Here is a 27,062-nt window from a genome sequence, read left to right on the forward strand (position 1 = left end):
TAAATAAATTAACTCTTGAAGCCTTTTTCTGTTGTAAACAATAAGATTTGGATGACAGTGATGAAACAGTATGGCACTTTTTCTGAGTTGTGTATTTCATGTTAAGAAGAGTAAGTTACATTTGACTGTATGTGTGTCACCAACCGGGCTGCACGGCCATGACAAAGAGGGAGACGCAACACAAGGAAAGCCAATCAAAAATGTTTTTTATTAAATAATACCAAATAATAAACCTAAAAGAAGAACCTTAATTAAGTATGGCGTGTGTAGTCAGTAGATCAGTGGTGTAAGTGAGTGCATGCAGGAAACAATGTGGGTGTATGTGTGTAAGGTGTAAAACTAAAGCAAACCACAAACAAAATGCTGCATCAGGGATGAGAGAGAGGGGAGAAGTGAGCAGCCAGAGCTTTTTAAAGGCTCATTGAGCACAGGGGCTGCCACTTCTCTGATGACCCTCAGCCCCTCCCACTTCTACCTGCAAGGGAGAAGACCAGACACAAGGCAGGAAGGCAAAGAGGGTCGTCACAATGTGGTATATTTTTTTTATCTCTTCTGCCATTTTTAAAAACAGTAAAACCATTTTGTGCTGCCTAGGAACGGGAAGTTACTCCTGAGATGTGGAAGAGAAGTTGTAATAAAAATGTACTTTTATTTGTTTTTATATTTTACTTTTCAACATGTGTTTCATTTAGAAGCACTTTTTTATCTTGAAAAGTGCTATATAAATACAATTTTACTCACTGACCTACTTGAAAAACAAAAGAAATATGCACATGGAAGATTATTGCATGCAAAACAAAACAAACAGTGTATGTGAGGGTTTTTTGTAATTCTTTATGGCTTGTGCAGATGCTCAAAACTGAGTTACTTCAGATTCAGTTTAGTAATAAAACTGCAGTCTTTTTTATTCTAGTGGGTTTCAATTTTCATGGAAAGGTCAGAGGATCCAGAAAGAGGAAATACGAGGTCTGCAATGGTATTTCCCCTCAGAAGTAATAGGTGCAGGGGGCCATTCAACTGTCTAGTGTCTATATTGAGCTGCATACCATCATAATGGTTCTGGGCATGCGTTATCTGTCAAGACAAGTGTAGTTTAAATCTGCACTGATTCAGTCACAACAATGCATCAGAGAAACAAGACAAGGCATTGAGGTTTCAATAATTTGGGTTTGAGCTAAAACTGAATGTTAGGGAATGCAAAAGTAAAAAAAAAAAGAAAAGAAAATACAGCTAAAACATTAGACTCATAAAGGGAAAGGGGATTGGTCTGAGGAAAATCATAAAAGAGCAGCATTGGGATTAGTAGACCATAGGAAGACATTTGTATTTAACTCAAAGCAGAAGTTGAGGAAGAAAAAAGAATGATGGAAAAGCATGTAGAAGACTACCACGGACAAACTAAGAGCAGAGCACAGAAATTTTCAGGCACACTTGACTTGACTGAATGGACACTGTAAAACTGAAGCATCTCCAGAAGATGGCAGTAGTGTCAGCCTTATCATTTAGACTGCTGTGAAAGTAATACATGAATGAATTGATATTAGCAAGGATAATGTTACAAAGTGATATTAATTCATTTGATCCAGATGAGCTGATTAAATTCACAGTTCAATAGATCCTGAACTAATAAAATATACTGTAGCTTCATGAACACAGGTAAGATTACAGTTGGTAGAAAAGAAAAACCAAAACAGAGCACTGCCTCTGATAGTATTTACATCTTGAAAGTATAAACACCATGAAGTCATCATGAAGTCATCATAAAGGGGTAAGGCAGCTTTTTGGACAATATTCCATTTACTGAACCAACTGCAGTAGTTTGTACTTGTCAAACAAGTATTTAACCCTTACATTGTGTTCTTGTCAAAATGGACTGATTTAAAAGTTGTATAAAATATGATTAATTTCATCAGACTGACCTAAGATTCGATGATTTTGTCCACAATGAGGATTTTAATACCCAATACAAATTTTACCGATTTGTACAATTTTGTTTGTTTTCTTCAACTTTTGTACATTCTTGGTGGTTCTTGTCAAATGGTTATCCTGTTTTTTTTATATTTACTTGGGTATCAAGGTAGGCTTTTGATACAAGTGAAAATATCATCAGGATGACCCCAGGACCCACAAAATATGCCATATTTAGGTTTGATTACTTCAAATTCTGCATCGAACTGTTCCTGGCTGAGTCCATCAAAACCACAGCATTAAACATGACCAAGTAGTAGGGAAACTTTACTTTACTTTACTTTACTTTACTTTACTTTACTTTACTCTACAAAGACAATTGGGAGAAGGTGATAGGAAGGCATCACTACATACAAAGATGCGTTTGGCTGGTGTTTACAGATCCAAAAATGAATCTAACAGCAGTTTATTGGTTCATTCTATACATTGCTTGGGCTTTTGAAACGTCAATCAGCTGCTCCTCGAAAATTGCCAGAATTACAGTGCTGCTTTATGTGTCAGTATAAACATTTTAAATTGTTTCAAAACAAATGTCTTGAATAACTTTGACCCAAAGTACTCGTTGTTAAACAGTATTCAATGTTTTATCTGATTATTTCTCATATTCAAAAGAATTTAAGACGTATAAGGTCAGATCACGACATAATTAACAAGTAGAATGCAAAAAATAGGCGTCCAGCGGGGCTCTGTCCACCTTAGAACTAACCAGAAACAATCAACAACAAAGCAGTATTAGAATGAAACGGGTGGAAACTGGAGACATGGTACGTAGTAACATAAATAAGGAGGAAAATCGTGATATAACTTCAAGGAGTTTGTAAGGGAAAGCATCACGATGAGTGCTTAGTTTTCTATATTCGTTTAATTGAGCAGAAGGCGGCAGTAAAGCTTCTGAAGATGGTTTTGGTAGATGAGGACAGAAGAGGAAGGCTTTCTCCAAAAGGAGAAGGTAAAGCAGTAATAACGAAGAAAGGAATGGAAATATGGCAGAAAAGGTGGGAGGAAGATCAGAAAGGACAGAGATATCACAAAATACAAAAGTCTATCATAACAAAGAATTATACAGAAAGGAACAGAAGGGAGGAAATAGTCATAACAGACTCAGACTGGATCACACAGGATTAAATGGCACTTGGTGTGTTATGGAAAAAAGGGACAGTGTGATAAGTGTGAGAACTGTGGAGTAAAAGAAAACAGTGAACATATTCTAATGTATTGTAACAGGTATGAAATAGAAAGAGAAAGGCTACAGGAAAAAGTCAGAGAGGTGAGGGGGATACTGTGAACAGAGGGAGACGGGGTTGAAATCACCAGAAAGGCACTAATCCAATTCTTAAAAGACACTAGGCTGATAAATAGAATTTAAAAAACAGGCTAAATGAAATGATGTTACACACTCTTGTCCAGTAGGTGGCGGTATGCACCTTAAAGTTGGTTGCGATCCGCCAATAAAACAGAGAAGAAGAAGAAGAAGCAGCAGGAAGGATTTCTCCCCCATGCGTGTGGACTGTAAACATGTGTTACCAAACCTGTCAAATCCTCCTAAAGAAGCGATGCTTTTCGTGAACCGAATACCCCCTGTTTTATACAACTTGATTTATCAACACAATTATTTTCTCTTTGGTTGACTGCAGTTATTTTTGGGTTTTTTTGGGGGGTACAGACAGCAGAGGTGACACTACCGAACTGCTGTTTAAAATGTCAACAGCGTGTTAAACGGTACAATGCTGGCGACTTGGTCGAGAGTTCAGACACTTCGTTGGTGCTTTCTGGACAAACTGTGGAGATGCAGTTCAGGTCCAGGACATGGGTTTCTGAGCCTGCTGGGTCTCGGTGTGAGGGGTCTGAGCTCGTCCCCGCCGCTGGCGGCCAAAGTGCGAGGAGAGCCCCGGAGGAGAGGAGACATGTCCGAGAAGAAGCTGGTGTGTACAGGCCGGTTAATATAATACATCCATGGTACAGGCTCACCCCCCTTCAAACACGGAATCCTAACGTCATTGGGAATTAAAAGTTGCGTTCCGTATTGAACCAAGATAGTCCATGGGCCAGAGCCCAAAACTTCACTTGTCAGTACCACTCAAGGTGACAAAACTTACTTATGATTTTTGAAAAGATCCATGTCCATAGATGATATTCTGGTATGATAACCCTTCCTGAGTGGCAGCTGTATCATAGTTATCAGCTCATGAAGTTACCACCCCCTTCAGAACATTACAGATGCTGGTACATATCCTGGTTTAGACTCATGTACAGGATATCTGTCAATGTGTCACTATATTGTCTTTTGTATCATTTTAAAGGGGACCTTTTAAGCATTCATTCAAGCTAAGATGTGAATCTTTCTGACCAATATAGAGGTCACTGCAGCTCTTTAAACTATAAACAACACACATTTTTACACAATTTTTGCCTAAATGATATACTATCTTTTAGCCCTGTGTCATCTAGGAACAACAGAGATACAAAAACTGGAATACTCACAGGACCATAGGGATTCAGGAAATGTATAATAGGCTATACCCACACATCTTAGTTTGAATGAATGGTATCATTTTAACGAGGACCTTTTAAGCAAAGACAATTGACATTGACAGATATCCTGTACATGAGTCTAAACCAGGATATGCAGCAGCATCTATAGTGTAATTTTCTGAAGGGGGTGGTAACTTCATGAGCTGATAACTATGATCCAGCTGCCACTCAGGAAGGTTATCATACCAGAATATCATCTATAGACATGGATATTTTCAAAAATGATAAGCAAGTTTTGTCACCTTGAGTGGTAGGCTACTGACATCTGGTCTGGCCCATGGACTAATACAGACATATATTATGATCTTATTTATTGATGTAGGATTTTAGAGCATCAACACAACACCTAGTGCTGTATCACTCCGCCCAATCTAAAACAGACTAAGCACTACAGATAAACTGACTAGTGTCATTAAAGTCCCTGATTTACATCAGAATATAAAGATTAAATTTATAAAATAATGAACCCTGAATTACCAAAATAACCTTCTTAACAAAAATAAATCTCCTCTTACACTTATAAGGTGAGCATGAATCAATCTTTTTTATAATGTAAAATTGTATGTAATTATTTACTTTTATTTATTTATTTAATTTTAATTGTTACATTTTCTGGAAAAGAAAAAAGTCAAATCATACATGAGAGAAACTATTCAGTTTGTGGCAAAATATTTTTACTTGTATGAAACTGAAGATGCATAATACAAACCTGACATTTACTTTTAGTTCAGTTGGTGGAAAATGGTTGGCCTCGCTTTCTCTTTAAAACTTAAACAGTTATAAAGCATTACAAACTGTAACAATAGGGCAAATGCACAGCATTGTTTTGTATTTTGTGTCTTTCAAATAAAAGATAATTTTTTCCAGTCATATGTTCCTCATTCAAGGTTGTTAAAAAATACTCCTATAATATCGTATCGTATCGTTATTGTGACCTCAATATCGTGTATCGTACCGTATCGTGAGATTAGTGTATCGTTACACCCCTACTGTACAGTCATGAAAGTTCAATGCTATTAAGGCACTTTAAACTTTAAATCGAAGCATTTTATTTTTTCATATAAAATACGGTAAATACATTTCTATGCAGTTTAGAAGTTTTGGGGATGTCCCTGTTTTTTGGCGCCTGTGCTGCTGAAATCGGGGTGTCCCTTATTTCTATTTCTGAAAGGTGGGCAACCCTAGGTGTGTAACTAGTCTAGCGGGTGTCGTGCTTACTGAATCATCCACCCGAATCACCAGGGAGAGACCAGGTTTACAGGGATTTTAAGGCTCATAACTATTAATCGTGTTTAAATAGACTTTAGCTTTACGTTTGTTTTCAAGCGATTAGGACTCTTGCAGCCTAGATTACTGAAAGTCCACACAAACATATTAACCATATCTGTCACTAATCCTCATTGAATGGTTATCTAAAATAATCACGCAGAGAGAAGGGACTAATCTCTCTTATTTATTAGGGCCCGAGTGTGAGGACCCTACTGAAATCATTCTTTTATTATATTATTATTACTATTATTATTTTATTATTTTTCCACAATTAAACTGGCTTTTTCGGAGCTTTGCCATCCTCCAAAACTCACCAAATTTTGTACACACATCAGATCTGGTGAACATTTTTAGCTCACACGATTACAACCATAGTTGCACCATAATTTTTACAACACTTATTGTAAAAATATACAAATATTTCACTTTATTAAAGAGATAAATGCTTTTTTTTTGCTTCAGGTACTGTGTTGCAGAGACTGTAGAAATGTATTATTCCATAATTACCCCTAATAACACAGATACCTCTCTTCAGGACTACAATCACTACAAACACACTCAATTTCATACACTTTTACCGTACAAAACTGAATAGCAAGGTTTCAACTTCAAACATCTTACTTTATTACGGAGGTCAATCGCCTTTTTCTGCTTCAGGTACTGTGTTGCAGACTGTAAAAAATGTATTATTCCATAATTACCTCTAATAACACACATACCTCTATTCAGGACTACAATCACTACAAGCAGAAAGATTGGAGAAAATATACTTTTTGTACTCTCTGTGATCCCTGCTTCCGCCGTCCATGAACTCTGACGCGACGTGACCACCGTCGAAACGTCAATGGCCAATAAACACTCGTCTTACATGTTTCCAGTTTAGGTCCCGTCCAGGACCTCCAGCACAGAAGATTGCAAAACTTTTAGATTCGCAAACAAAACTTTAAAGTTTTCAAACAAAAACGTTGGATTTATATTTCAATTACCGGTAAATGTTTTTTTTACTTGCAAGTAGAAAAAATTAAATATTAATAATTACAATTTGTATAGTTTTGTTCCCAGTCTGATTTTTGATTGAAGTTCATTTTTCTTTGCTTGCATAATGAAGAAACAAAACATCTCTCCATAAATAGCGCCACCTTGAACATTTAAAAACTTGAACCCCTCGTATGAGTTTTGCCTACATGGATGAAAATTGGTAGTTTAATGTAATTGGGCGACCTGCACGGAAAAGTCTCAAGGAATTACATTCTTAAATGTACAGGAAGTCGTTTAGAATAGAATTTGGGATTTTGGGCTGATTTTTGTGATTTGCAGCATACCTCATATCTGAATGAACTCTTCCCAGAGATTTCATCAGATCAACTTCATATTTGGTGTGTTTCATGTAAGGGCTTTGCTGAAGTTGAATTGCAAAGGTTATGAGTTTTTCGTCCATTTTTGGGGCCCAGACTGTCAATGGCCATAACATAATACTTTGTGTAATCTGGCCCAAATTTGATACATATGTTTGCAGTCCAACTCTGAACACACCTGCAGTGTAATATTTAGGAAAACTTGTAGTGCCACCTGTTGGTAACAAAAAAGATACTTTTATATTACATTTTGCATCTTCTGAGAGAACTCAGATTTTCTGTGTGTGATCAGAGTTGGCCACCATCCGAGGAGATCCATATGCTCATATTTGATCATGCACCCCCTTGTTGTGAAAGGAAGAATTTATCGTAATTATTACGGTACATGTGCCCTACTTGTGCCCAAAATGATCAGACATGTAAAACAGTTGATTAGGCCTCACAGAAATATGGGGGAGTGTATGTTTAATGACAAAATCAAGCAAAGTGAGTCAATATTGAAGTTGACTGTACGCTGTTGATTAAATATATTTTAAATTAGTGATGTTTTTTTTTAATATTATTAAGATGTCACCAGGAGGGTGTTGACAGCTTAAACTTGAACAGATCAGAAAAAAAAATGTGATGAAAATTAAGAAATATAAGCCAGGAATTTGATGTATTTGCGGCAGTTAACCCAACTCCTAGTTAAGAAAGACGAAATGGTGTTGATGTTACTAATTACATTGGTTGATTTTTGAAATGGTCAATTACCCCATAACAACAAAATGACAAAATGTTTAAAGGTATTACAAAAATAGAATAAAGTTGATCAAAGTTACTAGTTTTATTGGAGATGCGAAGGCCTGACCAAAGCTGTTTGCAGCTTTAATTTAAAGCAGCACAACGTAACTTTCAGCTTTTCTGAGTTTGGCGGCATCTTGTGGACAAAATCGGTAGTGTTTTACCAGAAAGAACACTACGTTTCCCATGAGCACCAGCGCGTACTGCTGGAAAACTCCTATCCCGTCGCGTGCATTTGTTTTGATGAGAAGACGGGACGCTTTTCTGTTTCACCAAGTGAACAGAGGGAACGCAAAAAGAAGATGTTAACCTGCTTGAAAGGAACTGGAATTTACCGGGATACCTTAAACAAGGAAGCCAGGGAGCAGTATATGGAGAAAATAATGATTATTAACGGTCTGGATCCATATGAAATCCCTAAGAGATCCCTGAATCCCTGAAGAGCCATGTGTTTCAATAAATTAGTATAATAGTACAACATACAGTACATGTTTTGTATCCCTCTTACTTCTCTTTTCTTTTTTTTGACTGCTATATTATGTTGAAGAGGCGTGAGCAATATTTTTGTTTTCCTCGTGAGATTATTTTTTTCCTCTGCAGCTACAAATAGAGTTAATATTTTTTCCTCAACAAACTAGTTTTATCTGAAGATTGGGGTTAATTGCACCGCAGAGAGCTGGCCAGCAACTGCGTTTAGCTGGCGAAGTGGGGAATAAAACCCGTGTTTTGATCCGACCCGGTCTGTGTGAGTGTTTGTGGTTTAAGGCTGTTTATGGTTCTGCGTTAAATCGACGCAGAGCCTACGGCGTAGGTACGCGGCGACACGCACCGTACGTTGCGCGTCGCCACGTACCCTACGCCGTGGGACTGCGTCGATTTAACGCAGAACCATAAATCATGCTTTACTGTGTGTTTGGTCGTTACAGCCGCGATCCAAAGCGAGCCGACGGCTCTTTCACTCTTTTACTTTGTTATATCAGATACTTGGCCTGCGTGGTTCTGCCGGAAACCGTTGAAAAGTTAAACCATTAGGATCTTTTCCCCACGTCTGTTATGTGGAGCTGCTGCAGCCGCAACGCAGCAACAGCTTCTGCTGAGCTCTGAGCTCCAAGCCCCGCCCATTTTCGTCTCGACTGCGAATCGGGAAGGAGGGGGAAGTGACGTATGCCGTAAAGCAGTCAAAGTCGTAACGATTTGTAGTTTTTTAGTGTGGCAGGGTTCCTACCATGCTCCTCAAAGTTACATAGTGCCAGTGAAGGTGATATAGACTCCCTCAGACCATGACAGAGGTGTCATTAAACCTGTTGGAAGTTGATGTACCATCACAATGACTCTGGAAATATGATATTAAGGTGGAAAAGTTACGTAGTGTCGCTTTAAGTATTCTTTCTTAATCATATTCATTTTAAACATACATATTTCTAGGTTTGTGACAGTATATAAATTGGCAAAACATTCAAAATCATCTTGTATGCATGTAGAACACCCTACTGTCCTTTGATCATCTGCAGTTTATTCAGTTGCTTGGAGACATAAGTCAACCAAAAAGAGTAATATCTCCTTTCCATCTCCTATTTAGGCATGTGTAATCAAATAAATTTAAGTCTGAAACCTTTCCTTTATTTTCAGTATGAATATGCTGAAATAAAACAAAAAGGTTTGTACTTTAAACAGCAGTAACTTGTATGTATGACTAAAATGACAAGTATATGTTTGTGTTCTGATGAGTTCAGATCAATAAGTATTTCTTACTTTGATCCATAGACCCGTCACTTTGTGGACCATCGACATGTGAAGCTGGTAGCTGGTTCTGGTGGCAAAGGCGCTTGCAGCTTTCTCAGTGAGCCCCGGAAAGAATGGGGTGGACCGGATGGAGGAAATGGAGGAGATGGAGGAAGCATCATTCTGAAAGGTGTGTAGTTACAGTTTTGATGTTAAATGGTTTTTCATTGATGCTCTACGATCACCCCATCCTGTTTTTAAAAGTCTCTCTTGTTATCTTAAATACCCATTATAGAGCTGTTCACGTTTCCCTATTTAAATATAGGAAATGAGTTAAATAAGTGGAGAACTTAGTTCTGCTATAAGTTGTACAGTAACGTTGTATGATGCATGTTTGCCTCATTATTTTGCAAAACACTTGGCTTGATAATCCAAATGCGTTTGCAGTTAAGCTTGATCTCCTCTCACCTGCTCAACAGTGCGATGTGCAACTTTTCTGAGAGCACTGATAAGGCACTTACATACTGACATTTCTTTGAGGAACATTTTCCCTTTGGTCAGTCACAGTGTCTGTAAGTAAGAGCTGCTTCCTGAAAGGCATAAAATCTGATCACCTCTTCTTTCTACCTCCAGAGGTAGACCAAAAGGAGTTAAAAAAGAAGGAGAGACCGCTCGTGTATGTAAGGGCCATTCCCCCATTCCATAACCGAGTGAGAATACAACTACTTTCTGATCATGTTGTATGTGTTCTGACCATACTGTAGTCGTAAGCACAGAGGAGCTGCACTTTGCTCCAGAGACGATCAGAGTTCGTAGTTAAAACCCGCTCACATATGAAGCACCAGCTGGTGAGGAAGACCTGACACATCCAGCATTTTTATTTACTGTACTGATGCTGGACATGCAGCATAATCTGTCGAGTTACACCGTTCAAACCTTCCTGGTCAACCTCTCCACACATCAGTGCACCACACACACACACTGTCACTCTCGCACACACCTCTCTTGAGAAACTGTGCATGCTCGCTTACACCGGCTCCTGCAAGGACCGTAACAATATAAAGTAAGCTGGTAGCGTCTTCTCCGCTATGTTTTTTTAAAAATAATTATTATTAATATGAGCAAATGAATGTCATTGGCGGGTGCACACAAGCCGGGACTCGAGGGCAAATCTACTGCATGTTTTAGATTTTTCCCTGTCTTCAACACACCTGATTCTAATCAGTGGTCGTCATCAACATGTCATCAAGGTTTACACAACTCTGTTGGTGACACAGCCTTGTCTATCAGGGTTGTGTTGAGGCAGGGAAACATCTAAAACGTGCCGTAGACTGGCCCTCGAGTACTGGCTTGTGTGCACCCCTGGTCATTGACCCTTTCCGTCTTGTTTCACGTACACGACGTGGAGTCACACTCTGGTCCAGGAATGCCAGTAAGGACACACGTTTGCAGGATTTTCCTCTCTTCCTTGGGCCAGTATGTAAAGGCCAGTGGAATAAAATTGGTGACAAATTTTTATGGAAATTTTACAAAACGCCAGTATGTAAGCGCCGGGTGACATTAGACATTTTTAGATGGGATCCCGCTGTTATCGCTGGAATATGAACGCGTGTTTAATGCGCGTTGGTAATATAAACGCATGGTGAGTTATTTGTAACCTCATGCCTGAAAGAAGGTCCGGATGCGTTATCCGCAAAACATAGCGTAACCTGTGTGGGCGTACAAAAAAAAAGTCCCTGGTGGGTTGTACTCACTTTGCGTGATTGACAAACCCCTCCCACAAGCCGCCACGCCTCGTTAATTCTGTTTACATTATACCCGACTTGGCAATACGGATGCCTGTGTGCGTCAGTGCAGTTGCAGATAGGTATTTTAAGTATTTCTTTGTGCAAAAGCTTTGTTAAGGTGTGAAGCACTGGCTCTTTCTCAAGTAGTTTACTGCTCACAATCTGATGTGGCAAGCTAAACACTGTGTTTATGCCATCCACACATTGGAAACAAACTTTTATTTTCTATTTTTGTAATATCTCATCCTATATGAATTTCCACAATATTCACTTTCAGTAATGAAAAACTGGGATTGGATGGTTAAGATTGACCAAAATGGAGATGTTATTTATATGTTACATGGTGATGTCATTAAGTAACGGAAGAAAAGCCTGGAATACAGTAAATATTAAATAGTCAATATTTGTAATTTCTTTAAAAAAAAGTTATTTAATTTAAAAAAAAGTCGGAGAATTGTGAACAAAAAAAATCGAAACAATTAGACACAACGTGCAAGTAAAATAATTGAAAACACTTGTTATTGGTCATCATACTAGAACATGCTTTCATCTAAACCCTTTATTTTTTGTACTTTCAGCTGACAAGTTTGTCAAGTCGTTGTCACAAGTGGTTCCAGTTTACAAGGCTGAGAATGGGCAGTCTGGAGGCACCAAGAACTGTTATGGTCGGAATGGCAGCACAACTTACATTTCTGTGAGTCTGTGCTGTTTTTCATGAGGGGCTTGTGATCGAAAGTTTTTCCTCACAGTTTTGGCCTCTTATAAAATATATCTGTTTATAAAAGGTGCCTGTAGGAACTGTGGTGAAGGAGCAGGGCAAAACCCTACTGGACCTTGCTGAGCACGGCCAAGAGTATTTGGCTGTATTTGGAGGCGCCGGAGGGAAGGGGAACCAATTCTTTCTGTCAAATGAGAACCGTGCACCAATGACAGCAACCCCAGGAACGCCAGGTCAGGAGCGGGCCCTTCAGCTAGAGCTGCGCACCATGGCACACGCTGGACTGGTGGGAGGGAAATTTATTTTTGAAGAGAAATTTGGTATGCAGGTTTTCAGCACTGTAAATAATTTGAGCTGTTTTTGTCTTGATACCCTCAGATTGGCTTTCCAAATGCAGGGAAATCCTCACTGTTGCGAGCCATCTCCAACGCCAGGCCGGCTGTGGCTGCTTATCCTTTTACAACGCTAAACCCACATGTGGGAATTGTCAAATACAGGGATCACGAGCAAGTTGCAGGTAGTGCAGGGTTTTAACCATCATGTTATTATTATGAATCTTTATTTCGGCTTGTACACACTTTTTGCAGAACAAGATGAAAAGGAAAGAAAAAACAACATTTCTTTTGCCGAAAAGGTGTAGGCTGAAGCCGTAGCTTATAGGGCCTACCCTTTTTTCTTATGATCAGCAAAATATGAGACATTAGCTTTTACTCTGTGGAAACAAACAATGCATAAAGAAGACAAAAATAAGTAAGACAAAATATAAAAGTGACGTTTCACATTCTAGAATGTTATTGATAGTATATTTTATAATTATAGTGTTTTATATTTATTTACAGTATTTTCTTTAAACAATTTCTTAAACTTGAGGATAGAACGACACATTTTTAGGTTGTTATTACAACTATTCCAAATTTCTCTAGCCTTTACTGATGTACATTTCTTTTTAATATTGGTTCTTGTTGTCGTCATCTCAAACATGAGTTTCCCCCTCAGGTCATAGCGGGTTTCTTTTATCTGGAACAAGTCCTGAATGTAGTTTGGAAGCAGTTTCTGCTGGGCTTTAAAGGCAAATAAAACAGTTTTCTGCTCTATTATATCATGGAATTTTAAGGTATTATATTTAATAAAAAGATTATTTGTTGGTTTATAATAGTCAGATCTATTAATTATCCTTAACGCTCTTTTCTGTAACAGGAAAATAGGGTTTGTATTTGTTTTATAGGTGTTACCCCATATCTCCACACAATAATAATTTTAACAATCAAGATTTAATCAAGATTTTACAAATAAAGGACAGTTTTGCTATATTTGGTATGATACATATTCTTTTCTCTTTGCTTTTTGTAGTTGCGGACATCCCCGGCATCATTCGAGGAGCCCATTTAAATCGAGGCTTGGGTATTTCCTTCCTGCGTCACATAGAGCGCTGTCGTTTCCTCCTCTTTGTTCTGGACCTGTCAGAGCCAGAGCCCTGGACCCAAGTCCAACACTTGTGTTACGAACTCGATAAGTATGAGCCTGGTCTGTCCCAGCGCCCACAGGCTATTATAGCCAATAAAATGGACCTGCCTGAAGCCCGGGGAAAGCTAGAGACTCTAAAGACACGCGTCACTCAGAGGGTCATCCCGGTGTCAGCACTCACTGGACACAATACAGAGGAGCTCATTCTCCACCTCAGAGAGTTGTATGACGGCTACATCCAAGGAGAAGCTAGTGGGAAGGACAAACCTAGTAGGTGGTAGAAAACAAGTTTTTATATCAGTAGAGGATAATATTGGATGTATTTAGATCAATTAATAAATATATAAACAAAGTTGTTCGGTTGTTTGTCTATTTATGTGGCCCTGTGATGGACTGGTGACCTGTCCAGGTGAACCCCTGCCTCTCACCTGTAATGAGCTGGGATAGGCTCCAGCAGACCCCCGTGACCTGCAAAGGATACAGCGGGTATAGAAAATGGATGGATGGATAAACAAAGTGATTATTAATGTGTGGGGTTTTTAATGATACATTGTTCCTTTTTAGAGCGTATAAAAGCTAAATGTTACAAATATACAGGTGTTGACAGAGCCCATGTGTTGATATGTATAGTTCAAACCAAGCATCAAAATGGGGAAGAAAGGTGATTTAAGTGACTTTGAACATGGTTGTTGCTGCCAGAGTATTTCTGAGTATCTCAGAAACTGCTGATCTACTGGGATTTTCATGCACAACCATCTCTAGGGTTTACGGAGAACGGTCTGAAAAGAGAAGATATCCAGTGAGCGGCAGTTCTGTGGGGGCAAATGCCTTGTTGATGCCAGAGGTCAGAGCAGAATGGCCAGACTGGTTGGAGCTGATAGAAAGACAACAGCAACTCAAATAACCACTCGTTACAACCGAGGTATGCAGAAGAGCATCTCAACGCACAACACGTCCAATCTTGAAACGAATGGGCTACAGCAGCAGAAGACCAGTAAACTGAGGCTACAATTCACACAGGTCTTACCAAAATTGGACAACAGAAGATTGGAAAAAACGTTGCCTGGTCTGATGAGTCTCCATTTCTGTTGCGACATTCGGGTCAGAATCTGGCATCAACAACATGAAAACATGGATCCATCCTGCCTTGCATCAACGGTTCAGGCTGGTGTCGGTGGTGGTGTCATGGTGTGGGGGATATTTTCCTGGCATCTTTGGGCCCAATAGTACCAATTTAGCATTGTGTCAACGCCACAGCCTGTTGCCTGTTGTAGTTGACCAGTCCATCCCTTTATGACCACAGTGTACCATCTTCTGATGGATACCTACAGCAGGATAACGCACCATGTCATAAAGCGTGAATCATCTTAGACTGGTTTCTTGAACATGACCATGACTTCACTATACTCAAATGGCCAAATGGCCACCAGATCTCAAACCAATAGAGCACCTTTTGGATGTGGAACTAGAGAGATTCGCATCGTGGATGTGCAGCCGACAAATCTGCAGCAACTGCGTCATGATATGTCAATTTGGACCAAACTCTCTGAGGAATGTTTCCAGTACCTTGTCGAATCTATGCCACAAAGGATTAAGGTCGTTCTGAAGGTAAAAGACAGCCAAACCAGTAATGGTAAGGTGTACCTAATAATGTGGCCGTTGAGTGTATATGTGGCTTTTGGGTTTTACCAACCCTGATATTAACCATTAATGTATATGAAGATAAGGGGGAGAAAAGGAGCATTGTATCTGTTCACTCAGTAAAGAAAAAAAAAAAAAAAGATTTCTCCCATCACTTGATAAGTTTGAGTGAACAAAGAGTGAACATTTACTAAACTAAAAACAATACTGTTTGAACAGTATGAAGCTATGATTGCCAGTATGGCTGTGAGGTTCGCAGAAGCCTCTGACCAAATTCAATTCTGATTTACTTTCTCTAGGTTGGATGGTCCTCATGATCCACACAGACGATAATCTTGAAGGTTAATCTCAAAGTTTCATACTAAAAATGTCATACTCCTTTTTTGGTGAGGGGTAAAATTAGCCAATCAGTCAATCAATTAATCAGACTTTATTTGTACAGAACATTTCATACAATACAATTAACTACAAAATACGGTCATGAAAATGTAAAAGACAAAAAAAGCAATACCTTCCAGCCCCTAGGCCAATTATCTTCTGTTCAAGTATTTACGGATCATATGCATTCATTTTTGAAATCTATACATTTACGTTTAACATAGTCCCAGATAGAATCTGGACTACTAATAAGATGTGCAGGCTTACAGATGAACGCACGCACAGTCGGCCACATCACACACTCCAAAGCATGATTATGCAATGCAGTTTTCCTTGACCTACAGTTTTAACAAACACAAAACTGGTTTGATAAGTGTGTAATGGTTGAATGGATTTAGAGGGATGTTGTATGGCAACATTTCAAATCCTTTCAATCAAAATGCTTTCATGAAGAGCATCGCGTGCCAGACACACCAACAATCTTTCACACAGACAGAGAAAAAAAAAACTGTATCAAAAACATGCATAAGGAAACATTTTTTTTACACAATCATTTCATATTGACACATAGTTGTGCTTGACATTCAAGTTGTGCTTTACTATCTAACACCAACGATGATTCAAACAGTACAAGAAAAACTTATGGGCAAGTTAATGTTCAGATATTCCAAAGAAAAGAAAAGATCTTCTTAGGCCGCGTTCAGACTGCAGGCAAATCTGATATATATCTGATTCCTTCTCATATCCGATTTTCAGGGCTGACTGTCCACACTGTTTTTAGCAAGTGTCCATATCGGATCTGGCTCTGTTCAGACTGGGCCACATGTTGACTGATCTGACGGGTTGCCATAGCAACGACGTCGGAGCGGAGGCGTCACCCAGCGCGTGTATTGTGTGAAGTCATGTATTTCTTTTATATATATAAAAAATCCCAAAATATCTGTACCGTTTCTGATTGGGTCGGCACTGCGCATCATTTTTAGACATAACAATGAACGCATACAGCAAAAGTTGTGTGATCGGCGGAGGGACCCGGCGTCCCAGCAAAATGAGAAACAGAGAAAGGTGTTCAGAACAAAACCACCAGCAAACTAACAAACCAACCAACAAATCTCAGAGTTAACAAAACGAACCAGCAATGAATAACTGGCAGCCCCGCTCCATAACCTCTCCTCCTAGGAGGAGAGGGCCTGACGGGCTGCAGGTTCAGGCTCACAGCGCGACTGAAGGCAGATTTATGGTTCTGCGTTACACCAACGCAGAGCCTACGGCGTAGGGTACGCGGCGACCCGCACCTACGTGGAAATGCGATCTTTTTTTCTGCTATTAAAACATGATTTGTAATGTGAATTTGCAACACTCAAACTACAAATAATAGTTTTTGACGTGACATCAGAGATTGTACATGCTCTCTGTGTAAGGATGAGTAGCTCCACAACTGGAAATGGGCGGGTGGTTTGGAGCGTCTGGGACAGTCATATCCGATCTGAGTGTTTGGAGCTGTTCAGACTGACACGCATCCGCCCAAATGCGATAGTGATCAGATATGAAACTACCTCCCGGAGGTGGTTTCCATCTGGTTTGCAAAAATCGGATATCATGCGGTTTGGGACTGTTCAGACTTCAAAAGAGTCATCCAGTTTCAATCTGGATGGGCTAAAAATCGGATATTTGCCTGCAGTCTAAACGCGGCCTTAGCAGTTACAGTAGATCATTAGAGTATTTATATATATATTTTTTTATTTAGATTTCTTGGTTAAAAGTTCTCACAATAAGCAGTTTTCAGAGTAAAAAAAACACCTGGGATCTCACATACATGACTTTCTTGTGCTCAGGACCGTTGTCAAGTTGTTGTTTTTTCTGAAAGATTTTCAGTGGTTCACTTGAGCAGAGTTGAACTGTTTAAGGTATTTAAGGTATACTCAGCCATTATAGCTTTATGAAGTCTCTGTGGCTTCGATAAAGTGAAGTTTCTTGTTGTTTAATGGAATTGCATTGAATTTCATGTTTTTTTTTTTATCTCTTAAACCAATTCAAGGTTTCCTGTCTTTAAAAAGTTAGACTTTTTGCTTTTCTATGTTCTTCATCACCCTTGCTTGTTTGCTTATGAGGGAAAACAGAGACCGAACTTTTACCATGGACTTCCAAAAGTAGTTTTTGTTTAAAAGAAAAAGAAAAAAAAGGTGGTCATGTCTTAACTGTCCAGCCCCGTGTTTCCTGATAGGTGAATTGTGAAGATGTATTCAGCTCTTCAGCAGTATGCTCTTTACAGTTACAACTGTGAGTTTTTGTGTTGTCTGAACTGATGACTGATGAGGGCATGCAGATTGAAGCAAGGGCACTGAACCTATAATCCAGATTTGAATCCAGATCAAAAGAGACGTCGGGAATGGAGATGTCATCCAGTTCATAGTTGTGCGCCGAGTCTCCCTCGTCAGCATACACTTGCGGCTCATAATCACCCAGCTCCAGTGCCCGAAGATTCTGCAGCTTGAGCGTCAATGTTTTATGGACTTGGGGGTACTGGTTAATTAAAAGAAGATAGTTATATTTATTTAGTTCGGTAGTTTGTTTAAAATCACATTGCATGTATTTCTAAAAACTGTCTCTAAAAAGGACAACTGTAGAAATGTGGATGTGTACTGAGGTGTTGTTTATTGCAATACCTGAGATATTATCTGTTGGTGTCTGATCCCCATAGCTGATGATGCGGCCATAATCTTCCACGTCTGATCCATGGACTTTAAAATAAGATATTTAGATAGTTAATACCCTTGAATAGCATGAAATAAATGGGAAACAAAGAAAACAATAGATTTTAGTGCCAAGTGTAACAACGAATAAATGTTTGCATTTTCATGAAAGGACTCTTTCTAGGAATATGTTTTTTTTTAGTTTTACATTACACAACATTGCCAATAATATATAAAATGCCTTGTTATACAAGGCATTTTACATGCATTTATACATGAGGTAGACCTCATCATTAATACCTCATCATGAGAGTTTTCCTGTTGGCGTTTCATTCCTATGGCTGATGATTCCCCCATCCTCCACTGCTGACACATTGACTTGACCACAAAACATTTAAATAGTTAATATATTTGAAATATCATAGTATTGGGGCTCATCAAAAACGACATCTAGTTGTTTTCTTGTTTGTTTTTTTTTGCCCGGTTTTAAATTACATAACAAAAACAGTATGAATCGAATAAACGTTATCATGGCTACATTTTCAAAGTGCCTTCTATATAAATATTCTCCTATTGAAATGTGCCCCCCCCCCCATTATTACCTCATTATAAGAGTTTCCCTCCTGGTCTCTCATTTCCATCACCGATGATCCAGCCATCTTCTGCTGCTGAGTCATGGACTTGACAATAAAACATTTAAATGGTGAATACATTTGAAATCTCAAAAAAGCCATTTAGGTAACTGTCCCTGGCCAGACATTGTAACAATTAATCTTATGAAACCAATGTAAAACATTCAGTAGCCTATTGTTCTGACAGACTTATCCACTCTTAAAAGGCACACTAAGTAGGATTTTACAGTAGAAAAAGCAACACGTTCAAGACTCATACCAAAGTAATTCCTCACATGCATTTCCTTGTCGAAGCATTGTCTAGATTTCTGAAGAAAAATAGTCCTTGTCGTATTACACATTTCCCGCTATTGTGTTCAGCGTGCAGTGACAAGCTAATGGCACTGTTGTTGATATTATCAGCAACTAGTACAGACTGGCTTCTCTTCCCTTTGCTGACATTGTTCTGCTTCACATTTGGGCTTTGTCACCAGAAAAGAGACTAGTATGTGAAATGTGCCAACAGGGCATCTTCCTCTGGCATTGAAACACGCTTTTGTGATTTAATAATAATAACTTACATTTATAAAGCAACTTTTAAGGAACCCAGGGTCCCTTCACAATGGTTGTATATTATTCATTCACTCTTCATTCATACTTGGTGATTGCCCTGGGGCAGGCTGACGTTGAAAACACTCTTTAAACTTTTCCTTTAAACAGCGTTTTCAACAGAGGCAAAGCAGATATTTGTGATCGGTGAGCTTTGTCGTGGGTCTAATTGTCCAGATTTTATGAAATTAAGTGACATGGCAAAAGTAGCATCTTGAGGGTAACTTGGAGACTACTTGATCTGAAACAGAGCAATGTTTGGTTGTTGGACATCTGTGATTGTTATGGTTGATCCTTAATTAGCACCATGTAGTATCATAAGGTTTCTTAAGGTTTCATGGGACTTCCTGGAGGCATTGTTGTATTTGCATTGCTGTTAAATCATTTGAGTGGCAACTTAAGAGATTTATTTATTTATGAGTTTTACATGAATATTATGCACATGATTGATGAAACATACTCCTGCCTTAAGGCAAACAAAGATTCTGCAGCTCGAGCGTCAATGTTTTATGGACTAGGAGGTACTGGTTAATTAAAAGAAGATAGTTATATTTATTTAGTTCGGTAGTTTGTTTAAAATCACATTGCATGTAGTTCTAAAAACTGTCTCTAAAAAGGACAACTGTAGAAATGTGGATGTGTATTGAGGTGTTGTTTATTGCAATACCTGAGATATTATCTGTTGGTGTCTGATCCCCATAGCTGATGATGCAGCCATGATCTTCCACGTCTGATCCATGGACTTTAAAATAAGATATTTAGATAGTTAATAACCTTGAATAGCATGAAATAAATGGGAAACAAAGAAAACAATAGATTTTAGTGCCAAGTGTAACAACGAATAAATGTTTGCATTTTCATGAAAGGACTCGGGCAGCAGGACTCTTTCTAGGAATATGTTTTTTTTTAAGTTTTACATTACATAACATTGCCAGTATTATATAAAATGCCTTGTTATACAAAATGTGTTATGCATCAAAATGTTGTAAGTCATCTCTTAGCAATATATAACTGCAAACAGGTAGACCTCATCATTAATACCTCATCATGAGAGTTTTCCTGTTGGCGTTTCATTCCTATGGCTGGTGATTCCCCCATCCTCCACTGCTGACGCATGGACTTGACAACAAAACATTTAAATAGTTAATATATTTGCAATATCATAGTATTGGGGCTCATCAAAAATGTTGACATCTTGTTGTTTTCTTGTTTCTTTTTTTTGCCCGGTTTTAAATCACATAACAATTACATAACAAAAAACTGTTATAGGATCCGTTGTTTTTTTTTTGGTATTTTCATCAGAGTTATTGATCAAAGTAGAAGAATAAGAAACATCTAGCTTAACTTACAGTCATGCAATATTGATATTAATAAATGTACCTCTCTCAGATTTCCTATTTGACATGATTCTTGTGTGAACCTTGAGCTTGTCCCGCTATATCCACGTTGCATTTGTGCAGTTATTGGTACATTAACCTGAAAAACATGTCAAAATATATTAAGAGTCAGCATATGTAGATAAAAATATTGTTTTCCGATATTGTTGATTAGATTACAAAGCTCATGGGACTTACTGGAGGCATTGTTGTAGTTGCATTGCTGTTCAATTGTTTGAGTGGCACCTTAAGAGATTTATTTATTTATGAGTTTTACATGAATATTATGCACATGATTGATGATATATACTCCTGCCTTAAGACAAACACATCTTAGACTGTCACAAGGTGAATGGAAATTAAATCGGTCCAAGCATATTTAATGACAGAAAAATGTTTGTCTGTGCAGGATACTGTGTTTGTGTGTAATGAGCAAATAATGATAAGTTTAAATTAAGACATTTACCATGCAGTCAATTCCTGGATTTTCTGTATTACTGTTCATCAAACTTCCCATATTGTCATCAGGGATAGGACAACCAAGCTGTTTCTTAGTTGAGAGCAGCAAGGCAAAAAGTAACAAAGCTGAAATTTAAGCAAGACATACATAAATATTGACCATGTAATCTATTTTGCAGTGTTGACATTGTTATATTGATAGTGGGTAACATTGATGTTATCCTACCTGGAATTAGTAGGACACAGAAAAATATTACTCCCAGTGCTCCCACTCCTACCGTGGACCCAGTGGATTTACGAATTCTACAATTTGGCCTGGATGCATCTAAGCAGTCACACACAGTAACTGACAAGTTGTGGACAGCCATTTGTCCCAGAAGATCAGACACCTCAAGCTGCAGCTCGTAGTATCCAGAATGAAGTTGAGTTTTTTTCACAAGGTTGACTGAATATCCTGCAACATTCAAAACACATGAATACCAGGTGATGATGTAAGAATGTATAAGCAGGACCTTCTTGTATTGTTTTCTGATTTAAAATTGTTGAAAATAGGGACATTATTTTACTAGTAACATGACCTTTGTTTAGATCCCCCCAAAGGAGTAGTGACAACGAGCGTTCACCTTGTACAGGGTCAATGCTCCACTTATCCTCAACATCTCCAAGGAGCTTGAACGTGAAAGGACCACTGTTGGGCTCTTCATCCAAATCTGAAGCTGTGACATTGACCAGGGAGAGTCCATCTGACTGACACATGTCAAACGTTGTTACAACCAAGTATGGAGCGTTGTCATTCTCATCTCTGATCTGGATGCTGAGAGTTGCCGTGCCTGTCTCCTGTGGTTTACCTGTTCCCAGAAATACATGATGTAGGGTTTTAGTAATATGAACATAAAATGTTTGTGGATATTTAGTTACTATTTTTGGTCATACCATCGTCAACAGCATGTATTGTGATTATATAAACACCATCTTTAACAAAGGATGACTCTCGGTCAATGACGTTCAATGTATGTATTTTTCCAGTATCGGGATCCACTGTAATCCAGTCAGCCGGGTCCTCTCCTTTTATGTATCTGGAATACATGACAGACATTTAAAAAGCTCTCCAATGACACAGTAATGTAGAATGTGGTTTTCTTGGAAAATTGATATGTTTTTGTACAATTGTCATTTACTTAATTGTATTTGCACTGGTGATGTCGGGATCTTTGGCGGTGAATGTGGTCAGATATTTCCCCAACTCGGCATTCTCATTCACAGAAACTTGTTGGATACGTTTGTCAAAGACTGGACTCTCATTGACATCCACCACAACCACTGTCATTCGATAACTGGATGAACGTGGTGCTTCTCCTCCAGTCTTGACTATCCACAAACCGGTGGCTCGACGTTCCACCACTTTGCATGAAAAATAAGGGATCTCATTTTCAGCAGAGATGGTCAGGTTCTTCACAGGACCTTCCTCATAGTTCAGTTGCTGTAAAAAAAACACAGATTCAAGCGTTGCTTTAATGAAGTGTTGACATTTATGCCATAAAGGGGACTTATCTCTAGTTTAGGGGGGAACAATAAAACAGTTTTTCCAGAAAATTACAATCACAATAGCTTTCAACAGTATATTTATACTAAGGCACATACAAAGATTCAAACATAAGAACTAGATTCAAAAGATCCCTTTGATGAACTTCTGGTATGAGCATGAAACACACACACACACACACACACATACCTTAGCCACATAGAGCAGTCCCTCGTTTGTCTCAGGATCAGTAGTGATTTGGAAATTTTTGTCTGTGTCCCCGAGGATTTGAAAAGTTGTTTTCCAGGCCTTTGTATTTTTTTTATCTTCATCTGTAACCTTGAAGCGTGAGACCAGAACATTTTCTTGTCCTTCTTCCACCTTTCCTGGACCCTAGGGTGCAAACAAGTTGAATATGCTGAAATAACTACCGGTATATTAAATGCAGCAGCTGCCAAGGTGAACTCAGTTATTGCTTACTGCATGTTCCGTGATCACAGGAGGGTGGTTGTTTCCATCGTCTATGTTTACTATGATGCTGCAGGTGCTGGACAGCGGGCTTGGTTTCCCTTTGTCTCTGGCCTCCACTATAACAGTGTACTGCTCTGCTTTCTGGTGGGTTGAAAAACTCACTTTAAAAAATAAGTCTGAGAAATTTCAGTTATCCACTGAATTAATGTACTTGTTTTTAATTAAATTACTTGATGAATAAGGTGTATTTGAAGAAAAAATGTTATGGTATCATGATAAAATGTTATGGTTAATCATAGGTTTAAAATGAGATATTAGCACTGGGTACATTCAGTCGTCCATGGGGTAAATCCTGTTTTTGTGATTTTATTTTACCACTAGAAAAAGTATTGTTGTTCAATAAATCTAAACATTTTAATTACATTGTGTTTGAATGAAATAAGCTCGTATTATCTTTAAAGAAAGTTAAATTACTTTCTTTAAAGATAACAAGCTGGTAATTGCAACTATTGTGAATTTAAATTGTTATGACACCCAAAGATGAACAATTTGAATTGAATAAAACGTCATCACATGTATTCACCTCATGGTCCAGACATCCTTTAAATGAAAGCGTTCCAACTCCTGAGTTCTGGCTTACGTAGAACTCCAAGTCTTGTTGTGTAGGAGTGACTGAGATTATATGAAAGGTAAAGTCTTTATTGTCCTTGCTGCTGTCATCATCCGTTGCTGTGAATGTAACCACGACTGTCCCTGTCGACAAAAAAAGAAAAAAAATGTCATTTAAATCACAGTCACAAAAACATTGTAGCAAGAAATAACCTTGCTGTTGTGAAAATGTAAGTTTAGTGCTATACGCTATCAGTCTGAGCTATGGAGGGGTGGTATAGTTGCCTTTTAAAATAATCTATGGTATTTTTGTTTTCATTTGTTGTTACTTTTTTCTGGCCCTTGAGTCTGTAATAAATTCTGTCTATCTGTCCGTCTGTCCCTCTCATTAGAAAACTGTTTAAGGTAAAGACTCTTACCTTGTAATGCAGACTCCTCTATAAAGACACGATAGATCTCTTTGGAAAACTTTGGAGGGTTGTCATTTGAGTCTATAATGTCGATCATAATGCCCAGCTGCGTATCGAGGTCACCTTGTACCATATCATAAGCCTGAAATGTCAACTACGTGCAAAAACAAGAATTGTGACATAATGAATAATCTAATCCCCACTTTCACTTTTGAACAAATAAATGCAAAAACGTAAGTGTTTCCATTTTCTCACCTTCAAAACCTTGTGTTTTTCGTAGTCCACCGCGCCCAAGACAGATATATCTCCCGTTTTTTCGTTGATTTCAAGTATGTTCATAGGTTCCTCATCAACACCTTGGCCATGAATTTTGAACAGGCTTAATGATTTCTCAACTTTAATCTGGATTGAAAGACACAATAGCAGCAAATGTTGCAGTGACTTTTCTCCATCTTAACATCTGTTGAACACTATGACTTGGTATGCAGATACTTACACGACCCAGTATGTGTGGGAATGGTCCTGAATAACCCTCATCAAGAGTGAAGCTGTCTATGATCCAGTGTCTTTTTTTTCGAAGCAACATTTCTGTTGAAGACCTCTGGACTGCCAAACACTGCACAAAACACTGCATAAAATGCCTTACTTTGAGTCATTAAATGCAAGTTAACAGATTGTTTGCCTATGACTATTAGTTAAAAAAAAATATATTTTTCTTGATTTAACATGATGCTATAAAACTCCCACAGTCTCATTTTGAAAGACATCATCCGCATTTTACCTGCTCATGATTATCATGACTGATTAATTCAATTTGCTATTTAATTTGCAAGTTGCCTTAAAATGCACCAAGATATGTCGTCCTTTAAAAGTACAAACTTGGAGTTGGAAAATAGACAGAAGATAGCAGACACAACATATGCTATATAAATCACACAAAACAGGATTGTTCAAATTGGAAGAGTGCACTAAATAAAATGTATTCCTTTTAATTACATTTTTTCCGTATATATGTCCAGCATGAGACCTGTCCAGAGTGGACCCCTGCCTTTCACCTGTAATGAGCCGGGATTGGCTCCAGCAGATCCCTGTGACCCTGAATTAAGCGGGCATAAAAACTGACTATAAAAATTCATGATGGTATAAAAACAAAGTGCAAAGAGTCTGCAATATTTTCAATAGATAACCATTATGTCCTAAATGATGGCTACCTAAGATGAGTTCTTACCAGCATGACGAGAAGACTGACGTGTTTTATCTCCATTATAGATCCAAATGATGCAGTATTTCAGTTAAACACACAGAGATTAGACTGTCCTTCAAATGTAACAATGAACAATGCAGTGCAATGTACTGTGACTCGCTTTAGCTTTAAGACACCTTTAGTGGGAGGAGCTTCTGATCGAGGTCATAGGAGGGACATTTCTCAAGAATTGGGTGTGAATGCTTATCATTTCTCAGGAACATGATGATATGCAACATTGAGTTGAGTCAATGAACATTTTACAATAATGCAATAAATACATAAAAAAAAGCTTGAATGCTTGAGTGCAATAAAAGAAGCACACTTTGAAGTTAACACAAATACTGTATATTACATTTATCTGAAGGCACTGTCCTTCTCTTTATTTTGTCCCCAGATTATGACATTCTTTTTAATTTAAAGCAAAATACACTACCGTTCAAAAGTTTGGGGTCACATTGAAATCTGGAGCATCACATTTGTGGGGTCAATTAAATGCTCAAAATGGCCAGAAAAAGAGAACTTTCATCTGAAACTCGACAGTCTATCCTTGTTCTTAGAAATGAAGGCTATTCCATGCGAGAAATTGCTAAGAAATTGACGATTTCCTACAACAGTGTGTACTACTCCCTTCAGAGGACAGCACAAACAAGCTCTAACCAGAGTAAAAAAGAAGTGGGAGGCCGCGTTGCACAACTGAGCAAGAAGATGAGTACATTAGAGTCTCTAGTTTGAGAAACAGACGCCTCACAGGTCCCCAACTGGCATCTTCATTAAATAGTACCCGCAAAACACCAGTGTCAACATCTACACTGAAGAGGCGGCTGCAGGATTCTGGGCTTCAGGGCAGAGTGGCAAAGAAAAAGCCATATCTGAGACTGGCCAATAAAAGAAAAAGATTAAGATGGGCAAAAGAACACAGACATTGGACAGAGGTAGACTGGAAAAAAGTGTTGTGGACGGATGAATCCAAGTTTGAGGTGTTTGGATCACAAAGAAGAACGTTTGTGAGACGCAGAACAAATGAAAAGATGCTGGAAGAATGCCTGACGCCATCTGTTAAGCATGGTGGAGGTAATGTGATGGTCTGGGGTTGCTTTGGTGCTGGTAAGGTGGGAGATTTGTACAGGGTAAAAGGGATTCTGAATAAGGAAGGCTATCACTCCATTTTGCAACGCCATGCCATACCCAGTGGACCGCTTGAATGGAGCCAATTTCATCCTACAACAGGACAATGACCCTAAACACACCTCCAAATTGTGCAAGAACTATTTAGAGCAGAAGCAGGCAGCTGGTATTCTATCGGTAATGGAGTGGCCAGCGCAGTCACCAGATCTGAACCCCATTGAGCTGTTGTGGGAGCAGCTTGACCGTATGGTACGCAAGAAGTGCCATCCAACCAATCCAACTTGTCGGAGCTGCTTCTGGAAGCGTGGGGTGCA

General features: G+C 38.6%; 2 protein-coding genes across 5 annotated transcripts; one reads left to right on the forward strand and one right to left on the reverse strand.

Moving 5' to 3' along the window:
• Positions 1–3,434: 3,434 nt before the first annotated feature.
• mtg2 (mitochondrial ribosome-associated GTPase 2) lies at positions 3,435–13,954 on the forward strand. Its single transcript, XM_061734810.1, has 6 exons — positions 3,435–3,890; positions 9,672–9,819; positions 11,995–12,110; positions 12,202–12,420; positions 12,513–12,651; positions 13,485–13,954. Exons 1-6 carry the CDS (start codon positions 3,693–3,695, stop codon positions 13,877–13,879), a joined length of 1,215 nt encoding a protein of 404 aa, XP_061590794.1. The 5' UTR covers positions 3,435–3,692; the 3' UTR covers positions 13,880–13,954.
• A 1,726-nt stretch (positions 13,955–15,680) lies between these two features.
• Positions 15,681–25,715, reverse strand: cdh26.2 (cadherin 26, tandem duplicate 2). Of its 4 annotated transcripts, none has more exons than XM_061735795.1 (20): positions 25,606–25,715; positions 24,874–25,005; positions 24,633–24,779; positions 24,387–24,531; positions 23,942–24,111; positions 23,368–23,499; positions 23,098–23,280; positions 22,544–22,845; positions 22,299–22,441; positions 21,989–22,213; positions 21,592–21,819; positions 21,373–21,491; positions 21,105–21,152; positions 20,911–21,006; positions 20,572–20,649; positions 20,198–20,272; positions 18,913–18,990; positions 18,611–18,688; positions 18,284–18,358; positions 15,681–18,140 (listed from the first exon to the last, which is right to left on the reverse strand). In XM_061735795.1, the coding sequence occupies exons 1-20, from the start codon at positions 25,639–25,641 to the stop codon at positions 17,805–17,807; spliced, it is 2,826 nt and encodes a 941-aa protein (XP_061591779.1). In that variant the 5' UTR covers positions 25,642–25,715; the 3' UTR covers positions 15,681–17,804. The 4 variants fall into 4 exon arrangements, with proteins under 4 accessions (XP_061591779.1, XP_061591780.1, XP_061591781.1 ...); XM_061735796.1 differs by having other exon boundaries at positions 24,874–25,473; positions 25,606–25,640; XM_061735797.1 differs by having other exon boundaries at positions 24,874–24,993; positions 25,606–25,632.
• Between the last annotated feature and the right edge of the window lie 1,347 nt (positions 25,716–27,062).

The sequence above is a fragment of the Cololabis saira genome, chromosome 12 (assembly GCF_033807715.1).
Source record: "Cololabis saira isolate AMF1-May2022 chromosome 12, fColSai1.1, whole genome shotgun sequence".
Lineage (NCBI taxonomy): Eukaryota > Metazoa > Chordata > Actinopteri > Beloniformes > Belonidae > Cololabis > Cololabis saira.

Coding starts and splice junctions, on each gene's coding strand:
- mtg2 (XM_061734810.1), top strand. CDS start 3,693: ATGCTGGCGACTTGGTCGAGAGTTCAGACACTTCGTTGGTGCTTTCTG. Junction 12,421..12,512: donor CCATGGCACACGCTGGACTG/GTGGGAGGGAAA, acceptor TGATACCCTCAG/ATTGGCTTTCCAAATGCAGG. Junction 12,652..13,484: donor GGATCACGAGCAAGTTGCAG/GTAGTGCAGGGT, acceptor TGCTTTTTGTAG/TTGCGGACATCCCCGGCATC.
- cdh26.2 (XM_061735795.1), bottom strand. CDS start 25,641: ATGGAGATAAAACACGTCAGTCTTCTCGTCATGCTG. Junction 24,112..24,386: donor AGAGGAGTCTGCATTACAAG/GTAAGAGTCTTT, acceptor TTTTGTCGACAG/GGACAGTCGTGGTTACATTC. Junction 20,273..20,571: donor AGGAAAACTCTCATGATGAG/GTATTAATGATG, acceptor CTTATTTTAAAG/TCCATGGATCAGACGTGGAA.